At 38.4% G+C, this 24,116-nt stretch overlaps 1 protein-coding gene across 1 annotated transcript in view; it reads left to right on the top strand.

The window, feature by feature from the left end:
* The window catches only part of MAP2K1 (mitogen-activated protein kinase kinase 1), a 40,123-nt gene that overhangs the window by 6,928 nt on the left and 9,079 nt on the right, over positions 1-24,116 (top strand). Inside the window, exons 2-5 of the mRNA XM_055717363.1 lie at positions 10,840-11,050; positions 13,072-13,218; positions 16,341-16,418; positions 16,951-17,002. Of these exons, the coding sequence (XP_055573338.1) occupies positions 10,840-11,050; positions 13,072-13,218; positions 16,341-16,418; positions 16,951-17,002 (488 nt within the window). The remainder of the gene's footprint in view (positions 1-10,839; positions 11,051-13,071; positions 13,219-16,340; positions 16,419-16,950; positions 17,003-24,116) is intronic.

Genomic DNA, 24,116 nt, shown 5'->3' with positions numbered 1-24,116 from the left:
TATAAATTTTCAGCACCCTCATCCAGAAATAATATAGGAAGTCAATAATGAAGTATATGTGACTAGTATAGAAATCAATGCAAGTGGCAAATCGACCTGTGCTGTTTTCTTACCTGATAAGCAGCTTTTAGTTTACAATTATGGATGTAGGAAAGATTTTAAGATACTTAATGCTGAGGTGACAGTAAATAACAAATCTTTGAGTACATAACAAATGTTACGTACTTACATGTATGTTTAAATATAATGATAGGAATGGAGGTATACTTTAGTTATTATGGTGTCTTTTTTTCCGAAAAGCCTAAACCATTTAGGACAGTTAAATAAAAACTGTGTCTAAAAACATATGTTGCTGTATTCCAATGAAATGAAAGGTAAGGGAAGCAGGCTTTAAATAGAATCCAGCCACTTTTCCTTTTCTGACCTTTACGACATCCATTCTGCGGATAATTACGAAGATGTGATTTCACAGTTAAGCAGGTGCGGAATCCTGCACCTTCTGAAGAAGTCCCTTCCTCTCTTTGCTGTGCCTGTGGCTTCGCGATGCTTTTCTTGTATTAACTTTTACAGACAGTGAGTCAGATGTGCATAGGGATTTGAGGACTTGCCCACCAAAGAAGCCCAGGTTAGCTTTTGGAGGGCTGCCCTCTTCTGCTCACAGCAGCATTGATGTAGCTGCACAGTGAACTTAAGCAGGGGAGTAATCTGGCTGAGAATTTGCAGTACTTTTTAGTTAACTTTTAAATGAGTCTGTTACCCAAATTGGTTGCTTAGGAATGAATGGCTAGGGGTACAAGTAAGGCAGAGCCACCTCCTCTGGCAGGAGTCCAGGCTTTTGCAGGATGAAGTGACAGTATACTTGGAACCTGAGAGATACTACTAAGATATGTTGAAATTCAGTAATTACAACAATGAGTAGCACATTTTTTTAATTGAATAGTCTCAGATCTTTCTCAAGAGGAATAGATTACCTCTGAGACCTTGCAGTATTACCTGGTCACCAAAGACTTAAAAAAAAAAAAAGGTTGAAAGGGGCTAGGTAAACCAAGTATGTAGCTGAATTATTTATTTGGCATAACAACAGTGCTACTGTTGTTAATCTGAGCAAAGAGTCTTTGCTTTAGCACTATCTTAAAAAAAAAAAAAGGGAAATTATTGGGAATTTACATGAGACAGGTTATTTCAGTGGATATTGACTATTTCAGTGTATACAAGAGAAGCATTGTGACATGAACTGAGGAAGGAATTTTCTTTTATGTATGGTAAACCTAGATGTTTCCTTTAAATTATTAAGTTCTAAATCTTCCAGTAAAAAAGGCTTCCCCCACCCCTTCTTGCCTATGTTACCCTTTTTACAGCTGCGTTTGTTCTCCCATAATAGCCCTGGGGATTGACTGGGATTCGTAAAGTGTACAGATTCCACTGCCAAAGCACAAAAATGTGTCTTTGAGGAAGCAATGTTAGTTGGCAGCATTGGTTGCTAGCTTGCTGATTTTTTTTTTTTGGAAACAGGTTCTTTGCTTCCTTTGAAAAAAAAATTTAAAAAATGAAGTAATCTTTGGAAGAATGGAATATATATTTTTTAAACTTACTAATGTGTTGGTAGAAATTACTAATCAGATGACTTCTGATTTGATGTATGTTCAATATTACTTGGACAAAATCTTGATTATACTTTGGAATGAATGTGCAAGGCTTTCTGCCAGTTAGTGCCCACAGGAGTTGAGCAACTGGGAAAGACTAATTCACTGCTCAGTATCTCTTTGCAAACATCTGTTGAGAAGCTGTTGGCATCCTGAGCCTTGTCTGAACAAGAGGAGAGTTGAATTCCAGCAGAACATCTACCTACTGACATGCTCTTTTCAGCTGGATTTGGTCGCTTCACAAGCACCCAGTGGAAGGAGGTGTAAAGTGGTGTCCCTGGCTGGGTGACACATGCAAGAGGAGTAAGGACAAAAGCAGATTGTTTACTTTACACCCTCAGAACTAGGGCAGAGATATTCCAGTAGTGTGTGATTCTTTGGATGAACAAATATCTTAAAAATCTACTTGCGAGTTTTTAAAACGAACTGTTGAAAATTCCTGGCAACTCTTCTTTCTTTCAGTGTTGTTTTTACAGCTCAGCATTGTTCTGTGTTTTTCTAGAACTTTTTTCAATGTGGTGGGAAGATGAATCAGCAGATATAATGTAGCAAATATAATAATTGAAGAATACATTTTTTTGGGAAAATTATTCTGTCTGGGTATAGATGTGTGTGTTTATATGTGTTGGTACAGTCTATACATATATTAAGTAAAAATTATTAATTTATTCCTCTAAATGGCTATACTGGCAAATGTTCTCTGTTATGCAGTCCCTCCATTTGAAATACAGGCAAGGATCCAAACCTTCCATCCATGGCTTTTATCTCAGTCCCAGTTACGGAGGTTTTGTTGTATATTTTCAACTGCATGTTCTGGCAATTTTCTTTCCCAGTCCCTGATGTATTGACTGTGGCTTTTGATGAAGTTTGTGATCCTGTGCTCCTTGTTGAGCTCTTGCACAGAAGGCATCTCAGTTCTAATCCCAGCTTTTTCACGGGCCTTGTAAACTGATACTGTAACTTCATCTTTCTTACTATTGTAGTCTCTTAAAAGCTGTGTATCCACCACATAAGGGAGTTGTGAAGATACTGTTACCATTACTATTGCACCTGTTCATGCCTTGTTTTTATCATTAATTTTAACACACAGTTCAGAGAAAAACAATGGAAAAGCAGGACTTTATAAATAAAAGTGTTGGCAAAGTCAGAATTTTATAACTTCTATTTATCCTTTGTGTTTTAAATAAACAATAAATAAGTTCCTTTTTCTGTCTGTAAGGAAGTGTTAATTGCCCTGTGGTTTACTTGTTCTGGTTGTGTTTAGTGCTGGCTAGGAAAAGTCAGTGGTAGGTGCACAGATACTTATGAAAGGCAGATTGAAAACTTGGATTTCTGGTTCTGGAGGTTTGCCTTTTGAATTTCTTAATTTGAGATGGCAGAGTTCATTTGTGGCAAACTTTGAATTCAGTGCTACAGTAAGTTCTAAGGAGGCCTTTTTAATTGAGGGGGGGAAAAAACCTCCAAAAAACCACGCCCTAAGCCCAACAAAACTTATCAGTTGCATTGTTTAGCCACAGAGCTAAATATGTGAAAGGGGTGCCTGAGCCTGCCACCTGGGATAAAGGGCTGTAACTCCAAGTGGTGGCTGGGAACAGCTGCAGAGAAATCTGGTAGGAAGAGGCACCGTGGGTGTGAATCTGATAGCTGTCCATTTGTGCTACGGCATCTGTGGCTTGACTCTCTTGGGTGAACTGTCTTCAGTTCAAACACGTTCTTTGGCATGCTTTAGCTTATTTAAGAAAAAAATAGTCTGAAATGTTTAATGGGATGGTGTTTAGGCTAAAGTAAAAGAGGAAGCTTAAAGCAAAGATTCCTACCCAGCAGCTCAGCCCATAAGGAGTTTTTGAAGTTAAGCTTTCCTATTGATTGGAGATTCAACACAAGACTTGAAGTTGTATTGCATATTTCTTCTTCAAAGTATATGCTTTTCAGCTCCAGAAACGTGAGAATTCTTAAATTGAATTAGTCTAGCAGGATACTTTTTTGGATAGAGCAATACTTTTCTAATAGTTTTATTTTACATACTGTTTACGAAGAACCAGATCGTAATCAAATTGCCTCTTATTCTTACTGGGTAACTTTTTCTGGCAGTATTAAACCTCAAAATATGCCCTGCCATGTCTTATTGCATCATGAAAGTGAAACTGTATTTTCAGATGTTAAAATTCATGCTAGAACGAGCAGGTGAGTGGGGCAATCATATCCCACCTGCATTGTAAGGGTTGCTTATGAAGGACCTCTAACATGTTGCCAGGATTGGAAATAAGCAGGAATTGAAAAATACTGGGGGTTTTCCCAAACAAGACACCTTTGCACTTACAGTGAGCTTAGATATTTTTGAGTTTTTAACTGCAAGTTTGATGAGACTGCACTGAAGTTAGTCCAGACACAGACACACCTGTAAGTGTGCAGTAAGCTATGAGAGTACTGTAATTACGTTTATCTTACATGCTATTTTGTGAACTGATCTTGGTTAAAGGAAAAGTTAAATAAATTTGTCTTATTGCCCAGGTTTGGTATAGTCATACAAAATACTAGTCTGTCTTTTCAAAACCACAGAATGTCTTCCATGTTCCTGATACTTTATTTCAGCTCCCTGATTGAGGTGGTTCATGGAAATTATGTAGTGAACTGCCTACTTTCTTCTCTAAATTGACAGCTGTGTAGGCTTGGGGAAAGCATTACTGTCACTGTTCTGGAAAACAACTCCCAAGCCTGTATCCTCATGTGACAGTAGATCTGAAAGTGAATGTACTTCTTTATGCTTTCACTCATACTAATTGTTCAGCTTGCAAAACTGATAGTAATAACTTTGAACAACTATTTGACAAGTTACTGTTAAAGGCTGTATCAGACTTTTTTCCTTCTACTGCATTTTTTTTCTTCTCTGCAAAGTAGACTTCATGGTTGAGTACAATTCAATGTAGCCTGTAGGGTTGAGTATATGATTAATATCACTAGTGTGAATTCAAAAATTCTCAAAGATTTGGACTATTATTAGTCTGAATTAAGAGTAACGATTTATTTTCTGGTTTTGTTATATCATGTACTAGCAGACTAAAAGTAGCATTTTTCTTCTCATTACTGGTTCAAAGAGAGCTAGTATGCTCTAAAATGTTAATGCATCTCTGCCAGGTGCCCTTTCTTCTGTGCTGGGGTGGCTGCCCCCAAAGTCACGAACTGAGAAGTCTCTTCCTGCCTTCTGCCCACCTTTGTGTATAGGGTGAGAGCACTCTGCAGAACCCGTTGCTCCTCCCTGCCCAACCTGCGTGTAGGAAATACAGGTTTGCTCAATAGCCCCAAACTCACTAATATGTATCTACGTTGCCTACCTGTGTGTGATACACGCATGTTTACAGTGGTTGTAAATCACAGGGGATTTGATGTTTAATAAAGTCTGAAAAAACCTACAACCAAACCTTAAGGGAATAGTATGATACTCAGAAAGTGACCTGGTAACCTGGGAAGTGATGGTACTTGTGATGTAGCTTATCCTGTGCATCGCTGGGAAGCAGAAAACAGAACGTGTACACCAGCAGTAACTAGAGGTGTTGCTGTGTACTGACTTTCCTTTGTTGTTGTTGCCACCCAGTATTTTTTATCTAAGCATCTGCTTCTGGCTGTTGTTATGAGGTAAGGTACTGGGATAGGTGAGATGGTTCTGAAGGTCTTAGATGAGTGCCCATACAGAGGGGGTGGCACTGAATCTGAAAAGCTCCCAGCATCCCATGCCGTGATTCTCCTCAGAAAACCTTTCTCCCCTCTGTGATATTCTGCAGACTGGCTGCAGAAGGGGTGGATGTGCCTTCCCCCAGGATGTCAGATTGCAGTTGTCTTCCTGCCTCTAAAACGGGGATGTTGCAAAGTGTGAACTGCCAGTAGCAGAGGTGAAGTTTCTCTGCACACATCAGAGGGTCACTGTTTTGTGGGGAGGTGGGCTGTGTTTGGGTGCATTCTGTTCTGTAACTGAAGTTTAAAAAAAAAAGCAGAAGTGCTGTGTGGCTAGGAGGACACTGCACTTGTCAGCATACTTGCTTGTGTACAAAAAGGAAGAAGTGGTGTTGACTTAGGAATAGGAAATATCCTACCTGATCAAGTGTGGGTGGGGATAATTCCTCCTCTAGAGCACCTGGTGCTGCACTTGAGCAGGGGGGACAAAAAATAGTCCTGAGTGTGCATCTTTAACTTTCCATTTAGTCTGGAAGAGATATCTTGTAATAACTGCTGGACTTCAGATACAATTAAGACGGTATGCTTTCTTCTTTCTGCTAGCTGAGTAAGAATGTATTTATTGATAGCCTGTGAAGCTACACTGTTCCTTTAACAAATGGAGAAAACAGCACTGACCTCCCCCTGGCTTCATTCATATGATCACATTACGAAAGCTGGATTCTTTCCCTAGTGCAATATGTTTAGTATGTGCTTGGCTGTAAAACTGATAGCAATAAATTAAATGATAACCTATTGCTTTAGAGTAGTGCTTGGAATAGTGAAGCACTGAGGTGATTTGATGATTTCCTGCTTTGATGGAACTCTGGCAAAGGCATAGCACTTTGACAGTGAAAAAACAACTCCAAGACTGCAGCAGGTAATGGTTATGAATTTTAATAGGAATCTTTGTCTCCAAATAAAAGTTTTATATAAGATTAACTACTAGTGCTCCTTTTGGAGGCAGACATGAGCACACTCGCGTGCTGCTACTTTTAGCTGCCAAAGCTTCCTTAACGTTTTTATGGTGGTCTAGTGATGAACTGACTTAAGCTTTCCCTCTTCGGTATTTCATATGTGTTGATTTAGTTTCAGTTGTAAAACTTGGTGTGCAGTAATTTACTTATCCACCTATTCCTGTATGTGCTTTGCACTGCATCTTGGCTGTGATGTTTTTATGTGGTGAGGGTCCAGATAAGTCATAGTTATTGGTCAAGGGATAGTATTCTTATGGTGGTTTGAGTTCAAAACAAAAACTACTGAAGTCCTGCCTCCTAGAAATATTGAGAGTAATTACCACCACCAGTTTTGATGATACAATTATTCTTTTGTTTTAACTATTCACATTTTAAGTTGATTAAAATTTAGTGCTTCAAGCAAAGGATCAGAATGAAAAAAAATTAAATCTATCCTGCTGTCTGTCATTCAATTATCATAAAACTAACTGGAGATGTTACTTACATTCTGAATAGTAATTCTGACAATGCATTTATTGGGTTAATACTTTCACAAAAAGTCTTCAGATTAATTTACAGTTAGAGAATTGGCTGTGAAAAATTCAAGTGAGATCTGAGAACTTCATTGCTGTCATTGTCTTGCACATCACTGCAACTAATGAAGGTTTTACTGTATGATCTTAGAACATTCTGGTGATGTTTGCTGGTGGCCACATTCTAGATGGAGAAATGTGAGGTACTGAGATTCATGGGAGAAATACTTTTCCATCTGTGACACTCTTTGGAATCTTCTGACTAGTGTTTGAGCAAGGACCCCAATAATAATTTATACTTTCAAGCAAGGGGATGCCAAGTTTATTGAGGGGAGGAAAGAAAAAGCTTTTTACAGATGTATGTAGACTAACGTAGATGTGATAAATGCTATCCTAGCAAATTTTTTTGTTACTAAAGCGTCAGCATGATCGAGTGTTTTGTTTCATCACACTAACATTTTGTCTGGTCTAAGGCAGGTGCTCAAGCATCTCTGTGGTGTGTCTAAACCTAGAAAACCCCTTCTGCTTCAGAGGAAAAACTGAATAGTGGCTTTTTGGGTTTTTTTCTTCAAAACAGACCAAGAAAAGCGTGTTGCATCCTGTTTCTGTGTCTCCAGTTTCTTTATTTTTCCAAATGAGTAGCCCTACCTTCTTCAGCAATCCCAAAAACGACAGCAAGCACCTTCTCAAAACTTGCACATAAAGATAATTTTTTGCTGTGACTTACTGGACCAAATTTTTCAAAGGAAACTGAAATTTTCTGTAAAGGTAGATTTTTTTGGGGGGGAGGGGAGAGTTTTGTTCCATTTTGGCATTAATTCCATATGCAAACTTGAGAGAGCTGAAGGTGTTGCTTGCTGAGTTTCTCTGAAAATGTGGCCCTATATATCAAAAGGGCATTTAATATTGAAATAGTACATTTAGGAGCTTCATATATTTGTATTTCAGAGATATTTAACTTAACTTCACAGCCACAGTTTTCTTGAATTATTTGGATGTTCCTTCAAAATCTGCTGTATAGCCTGAATTGGCTTGGCTTCTTTTGAAAGAGGTCCAGGTAGTAGATGCTGAGCTCTTTTCTACGTGGTCATGACTCCTTTAAAGCAGTGATACAGAATAGTAGGTTTATCTCTGCAAAAGTCACATCCAATAAAACTGCCTCATTGATTATGTTTTGCAGGCCATATGTTCTGGGCAGTGATGATTTTCGTATAAGCACAGGGTAAAAGCAGGTAAACGGTACTATTGAGAGAGTTTATTTTTGAGTAATGTGAACTATGAAGTTGCTTTGCTCCTAATACAGAGAAATAATTGAAGGATACTGTCTTGGTAGTGGCCCTAAAAATTCCAGGAATCTGTTACCCATTTCTGCTAGTTGTGTATGGTTTTATAGAATAAAGAAAAATAATCTGTACTCCCTAATCAGTTTAACATACTGTGCTCAAGAGAAAAACACTGAATTTATGTATCTGTCAAGTGTGTGTAGAAAGCTTTCTGTTCAAGCCCACTACAGGAGCGAACCACCTGAGCAAGCCGGCGGTGCGTTCCTGGCCTTGCAAGTCATGCACTAGAGCACTTCCCCTCCTTGCTGACCGCAGGCAGTCTGGCGTGGGGAGCGTATCAGAGTGCTGTACGGGCAGAGTTTGCCAGCCTATCTTCTTTGAAAAATACGAGTTCTGTCTTTTCACGACAGTAATCTAAGGTAAAAGACAGAGTTTGTGGCGGGCGTTTGTTGTTCCAGAGTTTATTGCAGGAAAGTAAGGGGTGCTTAACTTTGCTCCAATTTTTATCTTGCAATCAGAGTGTAAGAAGAGCTAGTTCAGCTGTGTCCTAGAAAAGACACATGTTACTTTGACTTCAGGCTAGGATTTATTTGTTTTTACTGGGCACATTTGAGGGGGGAAAAAAGAATCCAGTGATTAATCTGCTTTGTTTTGCATTTTAGAAATCAGATTTCAAAACTGTCTTTCTCTTAATGGCTTCTCCTTAAAAGGGAGTCTGTAAGTCAGATTAACTTAAATGTTGTTATAAGCTGTGCTTATCTACACAAGGAAACTTGTCATTGTGGATACTCTAGGATATTTGTTGTATGATTATATTCCAGTGTAATCATACTGGTATAAAGCATGGTACAAGGACAGAAATAAGAGTATGTTTCTCTTTGCAGGATAGTCTGAAAATGGACTATCTGCACCAGAATGCAATGATTTTTATACTAAGATAGTTACAGTAGTATAACTACAGTAGAATAAGTACATAAAAATTTACTATGTAAGACTGCTCTGGTTTTGAACAGCGTTGCCAAATTATATTGCCCGGGGTGAGTGTTTGTGAAAATTGCTCACACATGTTGCCTGGTAATCTTTACGCTTGGACTGTTAAAACATCAAAATAACAGACTGAACAGAACTCCCCTTTCCATCAGGTGTCATTCTGTTTCCTCTATTTAGCTCTTCTAAGCTTTATAACTTCCTAAGTTAGCTTAGCAATTGCATCCTGTCTAATATTTAAACTGATAAATGAAGTAGGAGTACATCATCACTTGAACTTTCATAGTGATTGTGTAGTAAGAAAAAGCTGTCAATATTTATATTATTTCTGTTTGCGTTGTTTAAACCCTACATACAGTCAGACCAAGTTTGTTATCCTGCCTGGCAGTGCAGGCTGTCTAATAAATGAGTTGAGGGTTTCATCCTCTAATTTTGTCTTCCTCTTGAGTCTGGGGCTTATCTGTCATTGCTTCTTGGAGCATCAACCTTGTATCTTCTCAACTGACTGGCACTTTATGGGGCTTTCAGGGGAGATCTCTTGTAAGCATGTTTTGAAAGTGGGCATTTTATGAAGTGATGAATAGAAATAGGGTGGTTTTTTTTATTATTGGCATTGAGAGTTTTTTTTGATAATGGAAAGTGATTTAGGCTCTGAAGAAGTAGTTTCTGTTCCTCAAGTTTTTCATCCTAGCAACACTGTTACTCCCTAGGAACATTGCATTAAGTTTTGCTAAGCAGAACAGCTATTTGCTGTTTAAATATTTACTCTTGCAGCAACTTACTGTTGCAGCTGAAAGCAGGAAAATTTTAAATGAGCTTTTAAGCTGTTACATTATTGGAATTGTTTCCATAGGATCTGAAGTTTAGTTATTAAAAAAAAAAAAAAAAACCTCTTCCTGGGAAACTGAACCTCTGCCTGGAATCCCAAATTTAACTACTGTGGAAAGTTTTGTGTTTCTGTTTTGTATTTCCTAATAATATTAAACCTAGGTTTCTAGTAGATGTGCCCGAAAAGAAAAGAAAAAGGAAGCTTAAAGCCTTTGGGCTGTTGCTTCTCCCCAGTTAAACCAAAAAAACCTCGAACAACCAACGCCCCACCCTGCACCCTCACAAAAAGACAGAAAAACCAAAACAAAAAAAAAAACCACCACCCCCAACGACAATGACAAAACCCCACAGAAACGTCTGTGTTTCTAGTGGCTGTATTTTTTTAATACATGTTTGTTTGGCTGTGGTTGCTAACTTTGTCCTACGTAAGTGAGAAGCTTCTGAATGGATTATTAGTTACACAGTTATATGAAAATCAGTAGATAAAACATTTAGACAAACTCTGTAGGAAATTACAACATTATTCTTGAAAATGCGAAACTAAAAATAGTGATGTGCTGTGATTCTTGAGATCTCTGATCATAAGTGCTGAGTCATTAAACCACTCCCATAGGTAGTGAAACTTAACATGCGTGAATTGGGACAGAACCTCAAAGATGGGGAAACTGGGTATCATCTGTTCGTATTTGCCATTTTTCATCTGAATAAAATACTGTTTACTTAAATCAGAATTCCAATAATATGTCTCATGGGGATGACTGTGCATGTTGGATCCTTCTAGATATATATAGGTGCAAACATGTGGATTTAATCTGACCCCAGTACTCTGTTGCTCTTTCTCTTGCAACACTGCTGGGTATGCTCAAACAGCTTAGTAACAGAGCTGTTCTGTGTTGTACAGGACAAATTTGGAAGCGCTTCAGAAGAAGCTGGAAGAACTGGAGTTGGACGAACAGCAACGAAAGCGCCTTGAAGCTTTCCTTACCCAGAAACAAAAAGTTGGAGAGCTGAAGGATGATGACTTCGAGAAGATCAGTGAGCTGGGAGCAGGAAATGGTGGTGTGGTCTTCAAAGTATCTCACAAGCCTTCTGGTCTCATAATGGCAAGAAAGGTGAGTGCCTAAAAATAGGAATGTAGGGGTTACTCTTATAAAGGAGGCTGTCTTCAATGAAATACAGTGACTTTATTTAGAGAAGTAAGTGGTGTTAACACAAGAACATTACTAATGCAAACTTTCACAAAAGTTGCGTTTCAAAAAGTAGGAAAGGTTGCATTTGCTTATGCTAAACTTCCCAGATTTTCAGAAATTGTTCCATATGTCAGTAATTAAAGCATAGGCATTCATTCCACCACCACCCCTTTTTTTTTTCCATTTTGACAATACTATCTTTTCAGGTGAGTGTATGTCTTTGAAAGAAAATGTTGTAGATTCTATAGTGAGTAGAAGGCCTAAAAACTTGCTGAAAGGTATAAATTAGAGAAAAGGGATAATACCTTGTATTCTGGGCCATAAGTTTAGAGGAATGGAAAAGATATCACCTGTCCTAAGATCTTCCTTCACCGCTGTAGACCAGAAAAGGGCCTCTAGATGATACTGGAAAAAGAAAACCCAAAAAAACTGAGAATGAGGGAATGCATTGGAGTACAGTGACATCTCCTGTTCTATAGTTTCATCATGGGGTGCTGGTGGCTTCTGTACAAAAAGGTGCTTGCCCTTCTGGTGAGATTATTTTGCAATGATTCAGCTTTATGCTTTACAACTAATAGTGGTTGTGACCTAGTTTGTAAGAGAGCTGAGATTTATTTTTTTTTAACTGAAATAGCTTGATGTTTTAATTCTCATTTTGTTTGTGAGGAGCTTTTGCTTTCTCTGAATATCCCTCAGAACCAAGTATAGTAAGGGAACATGCATCTCTGATACTGGCTGATTATTTTCATTAGGACACCTCATACCTCTTCCTTCCGGAAGCAAAACTCATTGCCCAGGTGGCACTTCAAGGCAGTGTGCCAGCACGTATGTCATTGTACTGCAGCGGGTGAGGTGGCAGGCAGGTTACTGTGGTTCACCCAGCCTTTCAGAAGGATAAAACACAGGTTGTGCTCAAATCCCAGATTGCATTGTTATACTTCTGTGTTTGTAAATTCAGAAGTTGAAAGAGTTCAGGTATCTCTTAAGAAGACACGGTTATCTTCAGCAAAACTAAAGGCAAATGTGCATGTACTAGTTTTAAGAATAAACCATGCTCAGTACACTGACAGTTTGAAGAGAAGCATAGAAAAATGCCCATTTTTGAGGTGTGAGAATTTAAAAAAAATACGCAAATCACTGAGGTTTTCTTCAACTAACTCAATTTAATTGATTTTTTTTTCCCACCTACTGTGTGCTTAACAGGAAGTGTTGCCCCAGTTCATTAATATTTGATGCAACTGAGGTGTTTGAACTGCAATTTTTCTTTCATATATTGACTAAAATCTGATTTCCATAATGTCTGTTAGTCTTCCCTTTCACAAAAGAAATACACTTGTATTGTATGAGATAAACAGTCTAGTAGAACAAAGTATTTAGTTTCCCCTTTAGATTCAGTTTGCAGAGTGTTTAATTCAAGGTTCAGCTCATTCCTTCTACTAAGGCTTTACAAACACCTATGCAATTAGTTTTCAGCAGCTGCTTCTGAGTCAGTATGTCTTTGACACATTTCCTTTAGACATTTATTCATGGCTTTTCTTGAACATAAAGAACTTCAGTTTCTGAACTACCCATGAAAAACAGAGAAGTGAAGAAAACGTGCTGGAACAAGAAGTTACTAGTAAAGAAGCCTTTTGGGAAAAGAAGAGGTAGAAATCCCACCTTTTCATGGGTGCTGATGTTTCAACCTTCTTTATGCTGTATTGTAGTGTTTTCTTTTCCTTTTGCCACTAAGAAAACAAGAATTATTTTATAATTAAGTCAGAATAATTCTTGTTGAAAGGGTCCTCAGGAGGTCATGCATCTGACCTTCTCGAAGCAGTCGTGAGATCAGAGCAGGCTGCTCAAGGCCTTATCCAGCTATGTATTGAAAACCTCTCTGAACAACCTGTTCCTTCTGAATGGCACTTTGCCACTTCAGAAAATAATAGTGGTTTATTTTACAGTTAATTCATCTAGAGATCAAGCCGGCTATTCGAAACCAGATCATTCGTGAGCTGCAAGTTCTACATGAGTGCAACTCTCCATACATAGTGGGCTTTTATGGAGCTTTTTACAGTGATGGAGAAATCAGCATTTGCATGGAACATATGGTAAGTACATATAAATCTGTCTTAGCTTGCAGCTAGTAACAGCCCATTAATGCAAAACCTGAGTTCAACAGGACTGAAGTTAACAAGGTAGACCTTCCTGCATGAATAAAGAATGAAATACTGTGTTCTGGATTTACTTTGCAAATCCGAGGTTGGGATTGGTAGTCTGTTTTATCCCCTTCTCCAGTATCTGTTCTTCTGCAGAAGTCAAAGCTGTACAAATGTAGCCTCCCAATTGCTTCTCCTTTATCCGTGGCCCTTTTTCTTTTGTTTTATTTAAAAATTTTACCCAGTTCTGCTGCTTAGACACTTGTTCTGATTTGGGGTTAGTTTTGTTTTTATGCAGAGTGAACAAAATCACTCTGATACTACAGCTGTATAGTCCTTAGTAGTTATTATAATAAGAATGTAGTTTATTCTTATTTAGATGAATCCATATATTTTGTCTCCTTTTTTCAAATTTTGTGGAAAATGCAAACAAAGAATAGTGCACAGGAAGTGAACAAGTCCAGAAGGATCTTACACAACTTTTTAATATAGCAACAATATTTTTAACTGTGTTTCATTTTAATAGAAAAGTACACGTACTTCTCGACTTCTGTTTGCCTTTCTCTAACCATATGGAGCCAAACACTAAAAGTAAATTTTCTGTAATTAAAGGTCAGTCAGACTTTTTGCCTCATTTGCTTAGTAGAGGATGTTTTTAACAATATGAAATACAGCAAGGCTGAAGACATTTTCTATTTTTTTCCCTGAAAAAAAATGTTTCTTTGGAGAGAAACCTTATTTTTTCTGGAAAGTACATGTGATTGTTTTAATGCTTCTCTGGTCTTCTCTAACGGAAATTTTTAGAAGAAATCGATGGTTGCCTAGAAACGAGTGATCATGATCCAGTTTTTAAGCATGTGCTAGCCGAATAGAAGGTGTGCATACCCCAAAATACAAATGACTATTGGGAATTATACAGAAGTTAGTTTCTCAGAACTGAAAAGAATAGTGAAAAATAGGAAAATAAATGTTAAAAATGCCTGAGCATTGCTTCAGAATACACTATTAAATGTCCCAGGTGTGCACCTCTGCAATTGCTAAAAGAGCGCATATGTTAATGCATGCCAAAAGAGAGGTGATGGTGGCATATAATTACATGTTGAAATAAAAGGCCTAAAGAATCTCAATTTGTCAATGAAAAATTAACAGGAGCAATTGGGTTTTGGAAGTTGCTAAGCAGGGAATGATACATCTGACAATAGACATCTCTTTAGGCTGAAGAGAAGGCAGTATGAAGTCTGGTGTTTCAGTGCTGAATCTGATGTAGGTTGGACTGGATACAAGATTTTACACATAGAACAGTTGATCAGTAAGGTATGAAATATAAAGAGAAGGTGGATTATTTAAACTGTAGTCTTAATTAAGCCGTTAAGCTGTTAGCTTAATGCAGGTGATTATGTGGAAGTTTTTGGTCTCCTTTTGGATAAAAGATTAGATGAGAATCTCCATGGTCTTTTTTTGTACCTATCTTTCAATTACTGTCAGTCAAAATTCTTATTTTTAGCAGTGAGTTACAAAACATAAGTATGAATATGAACAAAAAGTTGGAGGTGGAAAAAGCTTGGAACTTGAAGATTTGAGCGTTTTATATTTTTAGCTATATAAATTCAAAAGCAGTGCATAACTTTGCTTAGCAGCAGGTATTTAACGGGCAAAAGGTTTGGAGTCTCCTTCCAAAGGACACTGAAGGTTGCAGCCAGCACTGGGCAGTCGAATTGTATTCGGCCTCTTCCAGGACTGGAGCTAGTCCTCAAGGAGGGGGGTGGGAAATAATGGTGTGTTTCTCTGCATGAAATCTTTGTTAATATACTGGGGTCTCTGCTGAGAAAGCTGTCCAGAAATACAGACTAGTTATGTAAGTGTTTTATATAGACTTTTTTCTGTTGGTGTATTTTTAATCGAGTACAGTGTATGTGGGTGTGTTTTTTACAAAAATACATGATCAAATAAGTATTTACATACTTTCCTTCTCTTAAGAGTTTTATACTTCAGTCCTCAAATAATAAAACTTGGCATTCTAGCTTTTTGCTCTACATGTACAGATGATGATGAAAACTTCCAAAAGCTAGGTTAAAGTAGAAGACAGTTACTTTTCTCTAGTTGGATTTTTGTCTTTGAGTACTAGGAGGTATCAAATGCTGATCCAGACAACAGGATACTGTTGTGGTTTTTTTTTTTTAATTTGAGAGATAATTTTCTAATTTCTTCTTTGTACATTCTCTGTTCTAGATTTTCTAGAATTATGCACAAGCCTATTGTTGGATTAGTTGCTAAAAAAGCATTTTTTACAGTTTTCCTTCTCAAAAGCTCTTGGCAACAATGGAGTGTATTTGACTTTGGGGGTGTGTGTGCCTGCATTTATTTATTTAGTCTAATAAGATCAGCAAGATTGTTAAACTTGAAAAATGTATCTTCCTATTTTGGCTCTGAGAGCCATGCCAAATCAACCCTCCATCCTTGGAAGCTGACAGTCGGCCCGATATGCAGAGCGAAGAGGCCAACTTTCTCTGTGTGGGATCTCATCTGGGAGATGAGGGGAACAGGGATCCAGGTTTAATGATGATCATGGGGTGCCACTAGCACATGTTACATTCAGGAGGAGAACTCTTGTTTTTTCCAGTTTTCATCCCTGTAATCAGGATCATAAAATCTATCAATTCTGACTTTTGGATGGGGAGAGTGTGTCATGGCATGGCTGTGACAAGAAAAAAACTTGTATGTTATTGCAGTGGACCTAAAGTTACAGACAGTTGTAAGATTCTTCATGCTTGGTTGACAGCTCTTTGTGGACAGTACTTCCTTAACAAGTTCCAAACCATGGAAATGCTAGTATGAAAGATCATTGTGTGAAGTGTTTATTTGAGAGGATGTTGTTACTGGCTAAATGTTTGTTTAAAATAAACATAAACCTGACTATTTCCTGTTGAAGTGACTTATTTTTTCAGATACGCACCATAACAATGTTAAACATGAAAATCAATGCTTTTTACCTCACCAAATTGAAGCTTCAGTCCTGTCTAAAATGTTTGAGAGTAATTTGATTAAAGCTTGACTATTCAAACATTTATTATTAGGATGGTGGATCCTTGGATCAAGTACTGAAAAAGGCTGGAAGAATTCCAGAGCAGATACTGGGCAAAGTTAGCATTGCGGTAAGTGTGTTTGTAGCTCTTGAAGGCTGGGAGCGGGTACGTGTGTCTTTGTGTGGTAATGCCAGATCCAGGAAGCTGCCACTTCAGGACTGAAGGATGTGGGAGAGAGAAATATTACCGGATTAAGTACGTCACTTGCTTTTAAAAAAGTCAGTCTTTGTAACATGTCATTTGGTAGATCAGGGCATTGGAATGTGTAACACATTCTATTGTGTTTGCTTTGATTTTCTGCTTTTGTATCGGCTGATCCTTCTGGATAAGAACAGAATTAGCACTTCATTAAAATTTTAATTACATGGTTATCTCTTCATATCTATTGTGCAACAAACTCTGTATGCAAAACTTCCAGCAAGATGTTGCTTGACTATCTTTTTCTAGTCTGAGCTAGATGTACAGATTAAAACAACATACTGATTTGCAATGATTACATTTGGGGATTTCTGTCCTGTTGCATTCAGCTGGAATTCTTCTATAGACAAAGCATGCAATTATGTCTTCTGCTTCATAAATTAATTTTTTTATTTGTCTTTAGGTAATAAAAGGACTCACGTATCTGAGAGAAAAGCATAAAATAATGCACAGAGGTGAGATAAAATTTTACATTGTAACTTTTCTTGAATATAATTTTTATTCAAGTTACAATACATGCTTTTTCTGTGGTTGGTTCTTTATGGCTCAATATGGCTTTGGTTCAGAGGGTTTTTCTTGGGTGTAAGCAATGTCTGAATTTCTTACTATGACTATCATGTATCTTCAACTTCTGCTATCTTACTGTGGTTTATCTGGGATTATATTTTTTTTTTTTGCCAGTTTGCTTGCTGGCAGAGTGACTTGGCTGGTTTGGCAGCATGCACTAGAGCTGGCAATCTTAACTTGAGACCAGAAAGAGGTACTTCCTCTGCAGTCAGGATAGGAATATGTTGAAGGACCAGAGTGATTCAGTCTCTATTTCCCTTAATTACCAAATAAGCCTTCCTGCGTTTTCTGGGAAGAGAAGAATGTTTTTTCCACACAAAAAAGTACATGGTAAACTTCTAGGTAAACACAGACAGGTGCAGAAACAGGCTGCAGTCGTGGACAATAGTATGCACTGGAGAAGCTCTCAAACATTTCTACCTGCAGCAATGGCACTAGGTCCAAGTTAACTATTGCCGAGTGTAGCTGCAGGGAGGGCATACTCTGTGTAGTACAGTTGTGGGTATCTTTCTTAAAGAGCACTTGAAATGAGGCAACATGTATGGAGGTAAGCTCTTCATGTAGCTTCCATTCCTGTACTCAGTTGAGACAGAGAAGCCAAAGGCAGTTAAGATACCTATAGATGGGGTTTTGTAGTGGCATAATTAACTCTTCACGAAGAAAAGTATATTTAAAAAGCATTGTCCCACTGTATCTATTTCTTCATCACAACTGCTAGTTTTTTGGTAGTACAGATCTAATAAGGATGGCAACAACAATCTTTGGAAATATTCAAAGTTAAAACCTCTGGCCTAAAATTAATTTGTCAGTTCAACACTTACTATTGCCATTAAAACTTTTAAAAGAAAGTCAGTCTTTCTACCAGCTGTCTTACATTGACATGCTATTTATAGACATCTGTCATGCAGAATTGTATCTCTTTTTATACTTAAATGATTTTAAAAACATGCTGAAGCTATGTAAAATGAGTGTTGCTGCTATACTCCTGCAGTCTTTAGTTAGTTTACCGTAAAATAAATGCACTACCTTATTTTCAGCGTAGTCATCCTTTTTAAAATCCAGCTTTCATTAATTTGTTGCATGTTCCATCAAACAAAGATGACACTTGATATGGTAAAGTAATAAGTTATATTATTCCTGACATGAGTGTAAGTTGAAGGCTGGAGACGGAGAGTTTCATGGTTTCTGTTTGAATGGCACTATTCATTGCGGTGATCGTGCAATGTGTATAAACCATGCCAACTGTTCGGTGAGTTTTGTACCATATGAGATCAATCTTCATATGATAAAAATATCTTCATCAGACACTAATATGTGTCTGAGTTTACATCTGTTGGGCAGACCAAAAAGAGTAATTGGCAATCCTAGCTTATACAATCTGTTGTAGGATCACCTTAGACTGAAGTAGACTGTATTTATTACATGTTTCTGTCCTGTTTTATTTTTTTTAAACCATCAAATATAGCTCTTTTCCAGAGAAAGGAGGCTGGAGTAGGCTGTGAAGATATCTGGTGGTAGTTGTGAAGTCATTTGTCTTTGCATAAAGGAGACTCTTAGGAAAGGAGGTAATATTGGTTTAGGGCGTACTGGAAGAGTTACTGTTGTATTCTGTAGTTCTCAATTCAGCCATAGCAGTGGTTTGTTCCCATGTTGGTCACTTGGCATTTTTGCGTTGTTATTCAGCTGGCTGCTGAGACAGCAAATTTTTTTCCAGTTCTACAGCGTGTAAATCTGATAAATCCAAAATAAAGTTCTCCTGATCTTGTTTAGGTGCAGCTTAACTCACAGTATTTGCAGCATCAGAGATTATACTTTAACTGCATGGACCAACAAAGGTTCCTCTTCTATGTTGCTTCCAATGTTACTGGATTGAAAGTGTCCTGCAGCGTGTAGTTTCATGTAAAAGTTGTGATTCTCATTTTTTCAGCTCAGCTTTCATGCTGTATGCTCTGACAACATCAGGAATACGTGACTTTTATACTTTTTGCAGAAGCTGACATTGAAATATGTGTTGTCTGATAAAGTGGGAGCTAAAATGATGTTTTGGAAATTGGTCATGGCTGGTGCTAGCAGCTAAAAGGAAAACCAGTCAGAACAACATTTATGTCTCTTGACACATGGAGCCAAATTTGCTGGCTTCTGTGTTACAGGTTGCCCTTTGTGTGTTATTCATAGACCTCCCATATGTAGGCTGGACCTCATGTGTAAGCTGTCACACTAGACTGTTGCAACTTATGTTTGAGGAGGGCAGTGATTCAGCTTCTCGCACATCAGATTTGAGTGAGATGCTCTCCTGCTGTGTGCAGCTCTCTCCTGGAGGTTGGCTGATGCTCAGCTGTTTACTGGCTGTACTGTTGTGTGGTACTCATGATTAAGGACGGATTGGCAAGTGGAAAAAATGTAATACATGAAAAGTATGTAGAGTGAAATGGTGCCAGTAGGGTTTAGCATTGTCAGAACATGCTTAGATAATGCATGCCTGCACGTTAAATGTGGTTTCAAAATACAAGAATACCATTGTAGATACCAAATAACAGAGAAGTCAGTGTATATTAGATGCTTGGCCTTTTTGTAATAAAAAAGAAAAAAAGCTTCCTATGCTATAATTTTACTTAGGCTTTTTTTAAATTTCTGATGTGTTAAGAGCTCTTGAAGTCAGGTGGCCTTGGGTTAAGGATGCTGCCTAGTGAAGCCAAAATGGAGCCAGGTCTGTAGTACAAGAACAGCAATATGTTACACTAGGAAAACCCTTGTAGTGTAAGTGAAGCTTTTTTTGGCAAAGTCAACGCTTTTCCAGACTGTCTCTTTCTTGAATCCCAGCTGAAATAAATAGTACTAGTACAAGCACATTTGTCCTGGTATAACCGGGTCAGCGTCACTGTGGTGACACAGCTATAATAATCAGATTTCTGTGGTTTACTTTCTTTAGCCCCTATAGTTTGCCCTCGGTGATTATCTAGCACTGCACTGACATAGTGTGACCAACATCTAACATGTACTCTTTGTTCCCCCTCATCCTGTTGCTGGGGAAAAATGTGTGCAGTTGGTGAGCTTGGTTTAATAAAGGTTTTTTGGGGTTGTGTTGTGTTGAGTGTGGGAGACTTAAAAACAAATTATGTCCTCACTAAACATAAGTGCATAGCAACATAAGGCCAAAAAAATTTCTCGGGTGTAAAGAGAGCAAGGCTCGTGGTAACTCATTTTCAGGGAGGAATTTATTCCATTACTATATTTTGTTACTTGTGTGTGATATGGCAATACCAGCAAGCTTGTAATACTGACCTGGCCTTTGAGATTACCAGGAAAAGTAGAAGTATGGTGCTGTAAAACATCTTCTAACAGTAAGATGCAAAATGTTGAGTTTATATGCTTTTATTTAAAAAAGGAACTGTTTAGCATGAAAACAGCTGTGTTGCCTACCCAGTAAATAAACACACCATTCTCAATATTTTTGGTTGGGGATTATTTTTTTTTGATGCAATGTAATGCTACAAAATATAAGACTTGCGCAGGGGCAGGAATCTGTGTATGGGATCCCTACTTTGAAACACATAGGTACCCATCTTGGTTTTTGGTTCCTGGACTAGTCTCACCCATTAATGTAGATTTTAACTGAAGTGTTCGTGTCACTGCTTTTTTTGCACTGTATATAAACCTGGGGAAGAAAAATCAGTTTAAATCAAGTTGTCAGGAGCTTCAGGTAATGCTTTGTTTCTCTAGCTCTTAGTGTTGCAATGAACTGTTCAATAGGCTAAGTGCACGCAGAGCAGTTTAAGACAACCTAATTTTCTTAGGCTATGCAACTTCATCAAAGTACTATTTTTTAAGATCAGAGATTGAGTATCCTCTTTGAATAGAGAGTTGTGAAGTTCTGTATGTTGGTGTAGTTGATGTCATTACTTGTCATTGGACAGCTCAAGGAAGGAGTCATTAGGGCTTTTTAAGGAAGGAATGGAAAATACGGTGGTTTTACAGACCATTAGCTCATCTGGACCGCCACGCTTTGTTTTGGTCCTCCCAGAAAAGACATGATAGAAATTGCAAAACTTCTGGAAAACAAACTGGTGGGATACAAAGCAAGCATAGAAAAGGAAGGGGCAAGGAGCATGACTGTGGTAGATATTTTTACATATTCTGTGAAAGATATTTGTATCAGGGAAAGTCATTGAAAATGCTGCTACTTTGGTCCTATTTACCTTTGTGGTTAATACCAGAAGGCACTAAATAAGGAAAGAAATGTCCTGTAACTAATTATAAAGTATAGTCCTGCAAGTTAAGACACAAACTTTTTTGCTGTATTTTGTCTCTGGTTGAATAAAACTCCTCAAAGTTAATCAGAACATGATTTTAGTTGGTTTCGTGCACAGTCTGGAGTGGGATTTCCTCTGGAAATCCTAGTCTCGCACAGGAAGCGCTTTGTAAGGTTTCTGAATTCCAGCTGCAGCCTGCAACTCCAGGGCAGGAGGTACCCTGCAGCAGGGATGCTGTCAGTGGTCTGTTCTAGTGTGTTAATTCCTGGAGTATTCTTAGGAGATCCTGGTTTAGGGGAATTGAAATTGGTTGGAAGATTCCGATAATGTGCTGCAAGACAAATATGTTCTCAAGTGTCTGGCTAGCCAGTAACTTTTGTACAAAAAGAAATTCTTCCTGATGGTGTTACGATGAAGTCCAGGGCCACCTTTCTTTCAGAATGAGCTAGGTTTGTGCCTGTGGGGGCGAGCAGGGCTCAGCAGAGGAGGCGTGCCTCTTACAGAGATTACAGGGCATCCTGTAAATCCTGGGAACTTCTTTGTATTAATTAGCTCCCTTTTTAGGGTCATGTATCCATCCCTCTGGACCGGCTAAGGACTTCTCTAGAATTACACTGCTCGTGTTTCTGGGTTGTCTGGGATGATACATGAAATGTCCTTTCACTTTACTTAACACTTAAATACTTACCTGGCACACTTGGTTTTCCTTTCTAGATTTGTCAGTTTCTTGCAAGTTACAGCATACGTTTTGAAGGATGCCTTGGCATCCCTATTCCATTTGGTAATAAAAATCCCTGGTTTCCAGAGGAACTGCTTAAGTGCTCAGACACTCTGGAGTTGCATAATGTGCTACATTTAGAGGTGTGGAAAGACAGCAGCCTTCTAAACATCACGCTCTGATTGCAGTGGGCACCTTGAGAGGAAACTGAAAATGGAGAGGGAAAGGCAAGTTTATATAAAACTCCAGTAAGGAGTCATGATTTGCTGTGCTATTGTAAGAAAGGTACAGTGTGGGATTATCAGCTGTAGAAACACTGAAGGTAAAAGTTAAATCTTCAAAAGACCAGGTGGATTCTAGAGTACATAAGATGCTTATAAAGAGAAATGTCGTTTGGTTCACTGACAGTGGAATGCTAACCTTATTTTTTTGCCATTTAATTGTGAACTTGAAGTATTCATGAGCTGTAGAGATAAGCAAAGATTTATGTCTTTGTTCTCAGTTGAGAACTAGTAGATGTGCATAGATAAGCAGTACAAATCTAGAGGCCGTATCTAATAATTTGTTCAGGCTGTGCAGTGCTTCCAGTGTGTTTTGCAAACCTCATTCTTTCCACCTTGCTTTTACACAGAACTTCAGGCGCAGGTTCCTGTGTAGCTGGGAATCTCTAATCCCTGCTGACTGCTTCACTGCACCATCTGCTTGTTTTCTGGTTTTGGCTTCCCCCCACACACACCCCCCCAGCCCCCGCTAAGATTTTAAACTGGGAAATCAAACTTCTGGACTGGATTCTTCCTTTTTGTTGTGAACTGTACTTGTCATGAAGTCTCTACAAGTAGTCAAAACTTGCAGAAGGTTCAGCTGCATGCTCAGAAGGCCTCCAAAACATCCCTTCACTGAGGACCTATTTTGAGTTAACCAGTACGTAACGTTCTGTTTCCTGCCTAGTAAACAGCTCCACAGACTGCCCAGTACCTCTGCTGCTCGCACAGGAGGGAAGTCTGTTGAGCAGAGCAGTGTTTGTAAGCCAGTTACTTTCCTAGGGATGGGCAGTTAAGGGTATGTGTAAAATATGTGCCCATATTCTTACCCCTCCGTGAGATTCCGCTTGCAAAAGCAGCTAGGATTTTCTTTGTGGTAGAAGATGTACGCAGGCATGAATTCTTCAGCGTTAAGGGCCAGGGAGTCGTTTGTGTTAGATCACTGTGTGGATTTTCTGTGGGCTGATGATTGCTCCAAGCGAAGTGGACAAGCTGTAGACTCGAAGACCTTGTATATGAACAGATAATCACGAAAAACCCCTGTTTCCAGTGTGCCTGGGCAGTTTCAGTTACCTAGAGAGGTGATGTCAGGAACCAGAAAATGCAGCTGCAGTTTCTCAAAGTAGGTAACTTCAGTCCAGCTTTGTTTTGTTCTTTAAAAGGGGGCTGGGGGAGGAACAGCTGAAATACAGTTTTGTCTTTGTTTCCAATCTCCACGGATCTTGTTCAGTGAGGCATAGCTTTCTGCATGGAGATCTTTTTCCAGTGATGAGGAGTCACATTAGTATCATCTTTCCAGGGACATCCTGTTGACATCACAAACTAAGGTCAGCTCCTCAGCTGCTGAAATGAAGTATTAAAAACTAAAAAGCAAATGAAAATACGCTACAGGCTACAGACTTCTGGCTCTGCTCTCAAACAGCAGAGTCTAAAGTGAAATTCTAATAGGCTGAACTGACCTTTCTTCAAAACCGATTTATAGTATCCTTTTTTCTGTAGCATTAATTTGCAAATGTGAGCTGTTGATTAATTATCTCAATAATGCATTGGTAATGACCAGCTAAGCCACAAGCTGTATTTAAAAGAACCCCAAACTTCTTCCAGCTATAAAAGAAATACTAAACAACTGTTCTCTGTACCTTTGCATTCACAAAGAGCTGTTATTAGTTGCTTAGCTACCAGTGACCCTTCTTAAATTTCCATTTAGAAAAAGTGATGAATTCAAAATCATGAGGGGGTTCTATCACAGGTAAAAATCTCTAAGTATATTAAC

The sequence above is a fragment of the Falco cherrug genome, chromosome 7 (genome assembly GCF_023634085.1).
Source record: "Falco cherrug isolate bFalChe1 chromosome 7, bFalChe1.pri, whole genome shotgun sequence".
NCBI lineage: Eukaryota > Metazoa > Chordata > Aves > Falconiformes > Falconidae > Falco > Falco cherrug.
Note: the sequence above shows the minus strand (reverse complement) of the source record. Positions and strands in the feature narration are given on the sequence as shown.